Consider the following 10,740-nt stretch of genomic DNA (forward strand, 5'->3'; position numbering starts at 1 on the left):
TGACCCGCGGTGTGAACTTCATTCAGCATTATTCTTATTATCTATATTTAGATCCGATTTCTAATATTTATTATGACTCGCTGAGTTCACTCTTTGTCTAAAACACCATCCATGTCACTGGCTGTCACTCCCTCCGTCTCTCCGTTTATTCGACTAACATTCTTTAATGGGGAGTACGCAGGTCAGAGTCTGGTCGAGTCCTTTCCCTGTAGAGACTCTATTGGCCAAACTCTTTCTGGTGTGTTCATGTGAACAACGGGGCTGTGGAGGTCAACGCCGCCGTCTGCTGGACAAAACCTTGATATTGCAATTGTGGACATAAACCACAGACGGCGAAAAAAGTCGCAGTCTTCAGACTGCAGCCATTATATTCGTTGCAGCTTTTATGGTCTTTATTATTTAAGCCATTGACTTGATATGTGTAGACTCTTTGAATCAACTATTGCGACATCTGCTGGTCGACTTCTAAGATTACATGTCAATGCGAGACAGACACCACGATACTGTTTGGCTGTAAAATCAAAAACCTCTGCTTGGATCAATTTGGACACTGTGAAAAGCTATAAATGATCACACATTTTTTTTTTTCTTTGCTTAGTAATTCCAGTTGTCATTATAATTTTTTAAAAAAATTTAAAAAATGCACAGAGAGACAGCTAGTGGGACTTAAACACCAATGTATGTTTCTATAAATCTGATACCACAACAGACACCCAACCACAATACAACCTGAGCTTATATTTGTTTACCTTTTCCTGAAAAATTGCTGGATTTCTGCTGCATTAAAGATAATGTATACCGATCAAAAGTGTTTATTGTGAATAATGTAACACACTCATCTACATTACTAATTATGGATAGACATGGAAAACATGGCTGTGTTTATATTGAAACATGAAAACAAAACATTACATTGTGAAATCTCATGCACATGAACATTTTGGAGCTATATGACAATACTTCTATATCTCAGTATCATTAGAAACAGGCATCACAGTCACTTTGGCTTGTTAAGTTAAACATCAAGCTTATATGTATCTGTTACAGTCTACGGTAGTTAGGCTCAATATCAGTTTTATAAAAGAAGTGTGTATTGTGTCCCGCAAAAATAAAAACCATTTACAACAGATGATGCACATGAAAAGATGCATCAGCTATAACAAAATTCAAAACTACCTGAAGTTCAGTGTAAAATCAAATCATGTTATCAACTGCACTAACACTAACATTTATTCATTAACTATGAAGTTCTGTATAAACGCTATTAATATATTATCCCATACATTCAGAGATTATAATGGCACAATAGATGTTTCACCCATCACCACATCCTTAGAGTATCAGTTCATTTGCATGTAATATAATATGCCTACTACTTAACTACTATGTTAATGTTTACAATGTTCCAATGAAACCCTCACACTCACAGTTTGAAGCCCTTATGTGTAAAATTGTTGGTGTGGACAGCCTTTTAATTCTCATTTATTCTAATTAATCAGAAGCAATGTACTATATTGCATATGATGATTGGAACTTATACAATATGTGTGTATATGCGTATACCCGATACATCAAAAGCATGGTCCCTGTGTTACAGCAAGCATTATAAGCGTTGGGTACTTCCCTGTTGTGACCACTCAGTCTAATATTATTAGCCTCTGTTTGCCTTCTTGTGAGCCGCTGGTCCAAAACGAGCCGCTGAGTGGTTCGATAAATGCCCTGGCCTCGTGGAGTGAAACAGACAGCAGCACTCAGATGGCCATTGTGCACAGGATAAACTGTTAACGTCGATAAGAGGGGGGAGATAGAGAATGTAAACCACAAAGTCAAACGATAATTTCATATATGCTGAGACTCATCTACAGTAAGTGTGATTTTCCAGGATGCAGATCACAAGAGCTCATTCTCTGTATCAGGACTTCAGTCATCAAAAAAGCACCTAGAGTTTGTTTTGACACAAAAACACCAAATATGTAGATTTTATTCATCAATGCATTCCTCAAATAACGTACTGTATAAATGTCCATATTCCCTATCTTCACAGGGGCACAACTGCAGTAAAGTCACGTGTCACATAAAGATATTAATGTGAAGATAACACAACATCAATTTCTTCTTTCAAACTGATCTGAACACTCCAGGCATTGTTCAAGGACCACTCAATCCTAAACTGACTAGATCAGTCATGTAAACAGTCAATGCTAAACTGACTAGATCAAGGCAACTGCAGTATTTGGTGCCCCAAGCAGCTATAAGACCTCAGTGTATGATGGGAAAGCCTGGTTTTAGCAACTGACTGGTGCAGAACTTAACATGATAGAAACAGAAATAAATCCACACATGGCCTATTTGGACACGAGAAGTGATCTTTGTTTGGAAAAGATCGGTGACCATTGGATTAGGCTGATAAATCCCAAAGTACTTACGTCGTCATACTGGAATGAGACAGTTCCCTGATGCATGGTATCTCTCCGCCTGAAGCTGTCTGTAAGAGGAAAACTTGACAGTCACAACACTAAATGCTTACAATAAAAAAAAACTAGTGTTTGCAACAAATCCTTATGGCACAGATTTGTGCACGAAGTAACAGCACTTAAAAGCTAATAACAAGAAAAGCAGGAGGAGTGAAACAACATTTAATATGAGGGCCAGTCCATGTTCAGTGGATGCATCAGCACCCTGAACACAGCAGGTCATGTGTTACACAGATCTTGGGTTTGTGTAGTACCTGTGAGAGCTCGCAGTTTGATACAGCAGGCCACATAGTCATCAAAGAAGATTCGTCCGCCTTTGTTGTAGCGTTTGATGATTGTATTAAGAGTCTGGGGACTGATGCGGTAGCCTGGCAGAGTGGAAAAAAGTGTCAGACTTTAATGATATGGCAGAGACCAGTGCTTCAAGTCAAATTAAAAGCACATCTGAACATGACTTTAATGCCTGAAAATAAATGATCCACTACATATACATCATGTTAAACTGTTCAAATTCTCACCCATGGCACTGATTGCTTGATTCATTTCATGAGGTTCGACGGACCCACTCCTGTCCTGGTCGAACATCATGAAGTTCTGCTTCCAGCCATTCAGAGCTGCAAACAGCTCCTTGAACTCATTGAAACCCATCTTGCCGGTAAAGTCCCTCTGGTGACAGTCCAGTTAAGCTTTAATAACTGCTGGCACATTAATGACGACTGCAAGATGCGCATGTGACAATGTAAGCTGCTCATTAAATCTAGTTCTAAATTGAACTGAACTGTTGTGACACAAAGGATACATCTAGCATTCCAATCATGATCCTGCAGGTATCCAGGTTGAACGCTGCAAAGACAAATCAAAATGCCAAAACACTTTAGAACAGAAGTGTGATCAGTCCATGTATTTTCATTCTAAAGACCACAACAAAACTCAACAATGGTGGTCACAGTGACCACAGGTAACTGTAACTTCGTGGAGGGAAGTAAACATTCAACCACTGTTGATACACTCTACAAACGTTCTCTCAGTTCCTCAATAAAGGTTTCTCTCTGCAAGTTACTAAACGAAACTCCCATGTGGAACTTCTAACACAATTTAGGAAGGTTCCTAATGAAACAACAGGTGCTTTTGTGAAAACTTCTGTATTTATACGTCAAATACATGATGACAACTGAATAAAGCCCAGTTACATAACTGACAGGAGACTTATTTTTCAAGATAATAATGAGAAATGGAGATTAGTGAACGTACGAGCATAGGTGCCAGTGACACCAGACTGGGTCAGACACTTCTGGAGTTCCTCTGCATCAACCTCTCCATCCTGTGCAAAACAGGAATTTCAGTCAGGTGAGACTTTCAAAGGAGTGAAAATCTTGCTGGTAAAGTGAAGATACTGAAATCATGTATGCCCTATATGAAATGGAACTGAGAAACAAAAAATATGAGTTTAAAGCGGCTGTAACATGAAGTGATTTCAGGTAGTTGTTTATAACATGACAAAACACTCCCATACTTGGATATGGCTGGAAAACATATATACAAAACATCTAATTTGGCAATAGGCCCTAGGCCTCCTACAACTCCTGATTTGGGTATTATCCACACCCTGATGGAACATTTAACTGAAGCTGAACAGAATCAAGGTAACACTAGTCCAAACATTTCTCAACCCTGAAATTAGATTCACAATGTCTTTCTTTTCCTTGTCCAACATCTGCTCAGTCACAAATATTAAATTAAAATAATTAAAATAAAAATCATGCTACAGTTTATCCACACTGACCTGGCCTGCTATGGCTGTAAAGTAGCCCCACATTGGATCATTGGCAGCAGGGGGTGGGGCACCATATGTGCCCGCATAGCCGCCTCCATAAGGGGAATATCCTCCTTGGGGTGGTGCACCTCCCATTGGCCCACCCATGTTCCCAGGCATGGGGCCTCCCATGGGGCCCCCTGGCATTCCCTGGGGTTGCATTCCCTGACCTGGCATACCTGGCATACCTGGCATTGGACCCCCATACTGAGGAAAAAAAAGAAAAAAGGCAGGTGGTTAGTGCTAAGGTTTTGTTTCGTAAGTGTGTCAAAATAACTGTCAAAAAGAATTATGTAAGTTTCGTCTTGTACCGTAAATAAACCTGAGTCTTACAGCTTGGTTGCAGGAGACAAGAAACAGCAGCTACACACTTTCCACACTTTGGAAATGTATGGTGAAGAGGTTGTGCAAGATACAAGATCTTTCCCAATTATAGGTAAAACTTTTGATTTAAACTAATGCAGTCTAATACAACAGTACAGAAATAAATCCACCTTCATGAAGTTGATAATGCTTTTGTTGAAACTGTGTCAGAACATTTCATTCAACTGTTGGATCATTTTGGAGTAATACATATAATGAACAAAACATTGATGTGTTGAATACATAGTTCATCAATGTATGACATCTAAATTAAACTGTACAGGCACTGGTTGTAATAATTGATGAGTAATCTGAATTATGAACAGGAGTGTAGCCCGACCTTGTGACCTGTGGGGGCTTGGTATTGGCCAATTCACATCCTTCAAGTGCTTAATTTACAACATAGTAAAGTCACCTTCACCTTGCTATAAATTATCCATCTATCCATTTTCTATACCCACTTATTCCTTAACCAGGGTCACAGGGATCTGCTGGAGCCTATCCCAGCTCTCTTTGGGTGAAAAGCAGGGGTACACCCTGGACAGGGCACCAGTCCATCACAGGGCCACATAGAGACAAACAACCTCACACACTCACACTCACTCCTATGGGCAATTTAGAGTCACCAATCAAACTGACATACATGTTTTTGGACTGTAGGAGGAAACCGGAGTACCTGGAGTAGCTATAAATGATGTTTAACATTTTAGTTTTCTTAGACAAAGGTTGAGTCTGGCTTTAAATATTTTTTTTATTATTGTAAATGCATTGAACTAAACTTATTCTGCAAAAGTTTATTAAGAAGGCTTTAATAAGTATAGCTTTACTACACTGAACTTTCAGATATACACAGCTGTTTTTCATTAGTAGTCCTGTATGCAGTGGTGGTTGAAGTACTAAGATCCCTTATTTATGCAAAATTAAAAATACTACAGTGTAATAATACTGTCATAGTCTGCAGTCTGCATTTTATACAAATACAGAAATATCAGCATCAAAGTGGCAAAGGCAAAAGTAAAAGTAGCTATTGTACAGAATGGCACATTTAAAGTATTTCATATTATTGGATTATAGTTACTCATGCATTATTGTGTTCATCACTGTATTGTTGCAGCTGGTAAAGGTGGAGCTGGTGTTACATGGTGGTAATTGGAGTTATTTCACATACTGCTGGCAAGCTTGTGAATGTCCCACTGGGGATCAATAAACTTCAATGATCATCCTGTGTTACGAATATTAAGGATTAGAAAAAGTAACCAGTAACTAAACAGCAAATATTTAATATCTGTCTCTGACTCACATTATATGTCATATCAAGTGTTATACAGCGAAAAAAAAACGGAAATACTTATGTACGGATACCTGAAAAAATGTACTTCAGTACAGTACTTGAATACATGTTACGTTACTTCGTTACATTTTTCTAACGTAACATTACATTGAGGCTTATACGACGTCATGTATAGTTATGAATAGTTAGTTAATACATGAGGTTGTATATATTGCATGTTATTATATAAGGCAGTACAAGTCTCTACACAGCTGGTGCGTAATTAATGTACATTCACTGAAACATGGCTAGCTTCTCAACTAGCTAACGTAGCTCATCACAACTACGGCTCAACATAATCTACTCACCCCGCCATATCCCGGATAAGCCATATCGAAGCGAAATCTCACAAGTTTAATATCTTTAAAGTGTTGTAACACTGAATACGAGCGACTGTACAAGACTAACTTCCGAGAAGTCTGAGCAGCTTCGTCACATCCGAGCTGACGAAAGCGGCCGAACCAAGTTGACTGACAGCGAGAAGTTCCGCCCACAAGGCCACGTGGTGCGTTTACGTTCACCTCGTAATTCATACACAGATATATATATATATATATATATATATATATATATTCTCCACCGTCTCTCGCTGTCATCTGGAACTGGCTACCCTTTCCCCCGTGTACACACGGGCCAGTTCCAGATGACAGCGAGAGACGGTGGAGAACCTGGAGAGAGGGCCAGTTCACAAACAACCACGGGGCGAAAATACATCCCCATAGCGCGGTGAAGACAGCTGGACAGTTTGAAGTTCGATGTTCGACAGATCCACCCTCTCCGGATCCATTTTAGGGACCGTAACTCAATAATTGACAGAGAAGAAAAAGAAAACATAAAAACTAACCACAAAAGGCCACAATTTCAGTGTGTTACACATTTCAATATTTTATATAACTTTTTTGCCAAATAGCTTCCAGGTCATGTGACCTGACAACTCTAAATCATGCAGAATTTATAGGCCTCATCTGTCCGCACAAGACACCTTTTACAATTCAAATATATCGCTACATGCATTTTTAAATGAATTCTTATATGTAATATTGAAAATTTTCGCTTCCAGGTCTAATCAGAAATAATGTCAATTATTAAATTATTCATACATTCATTCATTAAAAAATGAATGACCACCGACCTTTTCATATAATTTTTCTTATAAAATGAATATATTGTTTGTTTTTTTCTGTTTTTTGGTCAATTTTTTATCTTTTATTTCCCTTTTATGTCCATTATGTCCTTATGTCCTTCTATGTCCCTAAAACTGCTCGGGAGAGGGTGAATCTGTCGAATATCGAAATTCAAACTGTCTTCATCGCAGTCAATCCCGTGTGTGGCCCCGCACAGGAGGGGTTCAAACCAAGCACCGTATAACTACGAGGCGGTTGCGCTAACCACAGCCACGCCATGCTATTAGTTATGAAACAATAACATTTGTATCTCCAAACCTGTTGTCAAACCTATGCGCACTAGTCGCTGACTGTCATATTTTGGTTGGTAAAGGATGATATTTCATATTTTGATATTTCATATTTTGAATCCCCACTATTCTACTCATACAACTAATACACTAAAATGTCTCCAATGTTTTTTATTTGTAAGTAATGCAAATTATGTCATGGCTTTATTTTTACAAAGCTATAACTAATTAAAATGTTTCTTTTTTTTTTTCATGTTTAAGAAAAAACTTCTACATGGATTTCGTTCACCACTAGATGGCGCTTGTGAGACTTTTGAGACTGAAGCAATATTAACACAATCAGCTAGATTTCTCTAATTACAGCAAGGCAACGAGAGTTTATTTGCTTACAGCTGCTGAACAGAAGCAGAGGCAGCTCAAAGTGCTTTACATAGAATACAGGCATGCCTTCAGCATACAATAACATTGGAAGGAAACATAAAATCAATGATATGCAGAATAAAATTATAGAATAAAATAAACGTATTGTAAAAGGTATATTTTCATCTGCATGTGATGCTAAATGTGAAAATAGCAAAGGATGAATGATGAATTTAGCTGTGAGAGAAATGGATTTATAGTTACAAACTGAGAATCCACAGCCCTGAAAATTGGAATGGGGGCCACACCGGCAATGTATTTCACCCTTCAGTCAAACTAAAAGGAACTGCACTGTGAACTGAACAGAAGAAGCCATTTACTGGGTGATGTGAGAAGCGAGCAACGGAAAGTGTGGTTAAAGGTGCAGAGGATGCCACAGCTTCCTGCCAATCTCCACAATGTCTCATGACTGTAACTTAACCAATCATCCATGATGGGAGAAGGCAACTGTCTGACCACAGTGACATGCCAACACTCACTCACTGAAAAAAACCCAAACAGCTATAGCAATAACTGTTGTAGGATTTGTTGTCTTAAACAATAAATTCCAAATACTGTTCACCCACAAGCCAAAAATGCCATTATAATACTGACACAGTACATTTACTTGGATCAAAGTCCAGTATCTGTCTATTCCTATGAATAAACATATGAATAAATAAAAGACACCTCCCATTGGAGAAAGCTTAGCAGAACTGGTTATTGCCAAGAGGAAACACCCAATATCCCTTACAGGATATAAACAGTCTGCACAATCAACCTCACTTTTATAACAAATAATAGGATTTTGCTCATTTTCCAAAACCAGTGACAAATAATAGTATGTCAATGACAGAGTTTATGGTCTACACAGTTTTTTTGGGCACAAACCACACGTGTCCAGAGTGTGTCCTGGTGTGTCCATAAATTTTTTAGCATCATCTGGAATTTTTTTATATTGTGTTCTATACAACTTGCACTACTTGTCTCAAGTTGTACCTTGTTCACCTGTGTGTAATGCATAAATCACTGGGTTTTTTTTTTCATTCATTCTCTCTGTCTTCTTTCTCCATATCCCAACACCAGCGTCATACCTGCCCAATAAGACTAAATGCGATCAAAGTGACACCTATAAATGTTCTTCGTCACATTTAGTGTCTGGTAAAACACGGCATCAACAAAGTAACACTCTTCAAACAAGTCGTGGTGCATTAGGGAAGACATCTACTGTCTATTTGTTTGCTGAGGATGTCCGGTGTAAGAGGAACAAGTGCACAATATGATGTCTATTCCTCATTAAAGCACAGCTTTATATTTGTTAAGCTTTTAACAGGCTTTTAGAATGACTGCTCAGCACTTACAGTATGTACAAAGAGGAAAACATCCAATCTGTTGCAAAATGGACTAAAAAAGACTTTTATTTCATGGTCCCCCTGCTCTGAAATGTGCTTGCTGATGTCATTTTGTTCTATCATAAGTATTATGTCACTATTCATTTTTAAAACTTTTCACAGAAATTCTCCACCTTTGTGTTCTCACACTGCTTTCAAGACAACAGATCTATGAATTTGGATTATTAAAGTGGATTATTAGTGTCAACTGTTTGGAAATGTAATGTCCATTTGTCTGATGATCTTAAAGAGAAAGAAATTTTGAGGGGGGGGTTAGGTCCTGTAGTCACTTAAATATGTTTGTTATATTGTCATGATGAAATACCTTACACGCCGTATTCGGGATACTTGCGCCGCTGAAAACAACCAGTTTTTGGTGTCGATTTGCATAAAATACTGTGGCCACGCCCTTTCAAGGATGTGCCTGCTATTGTAGGTGAACTCCCCTTCTGACGACATTCTTGTTTCCATGGCAGCGGTGGGAGTCTGAAGACAACATACAGCAACTAGCGTTATGTCTCTTTACATCTTTACTCAGTCTTCTAATAATTTTAAATAAACAGACCAACCAACAAACGCACTAAAAACTGTTATCTAAACGTTTCCCTTTTTTCAAAGTAGCAAGAAAACAGAAAACATGTCCTATTTCAGGGTAAAAACGAGGCCATGAGCAGACAGAGCACGTTAGCCAGGCAGCATTAGCGCTAGCTAACTTATGCAGCTAACGTGGCTAACGTCAACACTTCATTGCTATAAATAAAAAAACGCAGTTAAAATATAGAAACTCACCACTGAAAGATTGTAGGACTGTTCTGAAATGAAGCGGTTTTTGTTCTATAAACCAGGGTCCAAAAATGGCGGACAGCCCAGTTATGCCGAACTTTTCTGTCGGCGGAGTTTGGGCAGAGCCAGAGGCGGGACTTGCCTCTTGCGTACGTCTACAAGACAGTGAAGTGGAAAACGTATCGTCTCACGTCTTCTCTTCAAAAAACAGGAAAAGGGAAGGAAAGAAGCGTCTCTACCTCGCTTGGTGTGTCTCTACAGACACCAGACAGACATATAAATGTGCCAAATGGCCCAAAAGTTAGTTTTGCATAATAGGGGACCTTTAACGTTGCTTTCATCAAATGCTCTTCATTCTGTCAAGAATAAACTCGGGTTGAAATAAGCTTTTAAATTGTTGTCATTGCTCTTCATGTTTCTCAGCAAAAAAAAAAAAAAGATGAATGTAGTCTGAAAATATTTAAACTCACCTGTTATTAATTTTTTCAGTGTTGCCAAAATATTACCAGGCTATCAGCATACATTAAATGATTAACAACTCTACTTTCCACCAAGCATCCCGTACAGCAGCCATTCAACTCCAACAAGTGACCCTTGTAAAGGTTAAAGAGCAATGGAGATAACAACCCCCCACCCCCAGTGGATCATTATTTCTAAAGGAGTGATTGCTGCGTGGAGACGTCTAACTTGCTTTCTTGATTCCAATAAAAGGAAGGTTTTGTCATGTACGAACAGCTGAATTCGTATCATGACTCACCTCCCATGTCTTCATA

At 38.6% G+C, this 10,740-nt stretch overlaps 1 protein-coding gene across 1 annotated transcript; it reads right to left on the bottom strand.

The window, feature by feature from the left end:
- Positions 1 to 796: 796 nt before the first annotated feature.
- Positions 797 to 6,445, bottom strand: LOC113127430 (grancalcin-like). Its single transcript, XM_026301993.1, has 8 exons — positions 6,289 to 6,445; positions 4,258 to 4,494; positions 3,726 to 3,795; positions 3,274 to 3,317; positions 2,993 to 3,140; positions 2,729 to 2,842; positions 2,427 to 2,485; positions 797 to 1,778 (listed from the first exon to the last, which is right to left on the bottom strand). Exons 1-8 carry the CDS (start codon positions 6,310 to 6,312, stop codon positions 1,752 to 1,754), a joined length of 723 nt encoding a protein of 240 aa, XP_026157778.1. The 5' UTR covers positions 6,313 to 6,445; the 3' UTR covers positions 797 to 1,751.
- Between the last annotated feature and the right edge of the window lie 4,295 nt (positions 6,446 to 10,740).

This window comes from Mastacembelus armatus, chromosome 2 (genome assembly GCF_900324485.2).
Source record: "Mastacembelus armatus chromosome 2, fMasArm1.2, whole genome shotgun sequence".
NCBI classification, from domain to species: Eukaryota; Metazoa; Chordata; class Actinopteri; order Synbranchiformes; family Mastacembelidae; genus Mastacembelus; species Mastacembelus armatus.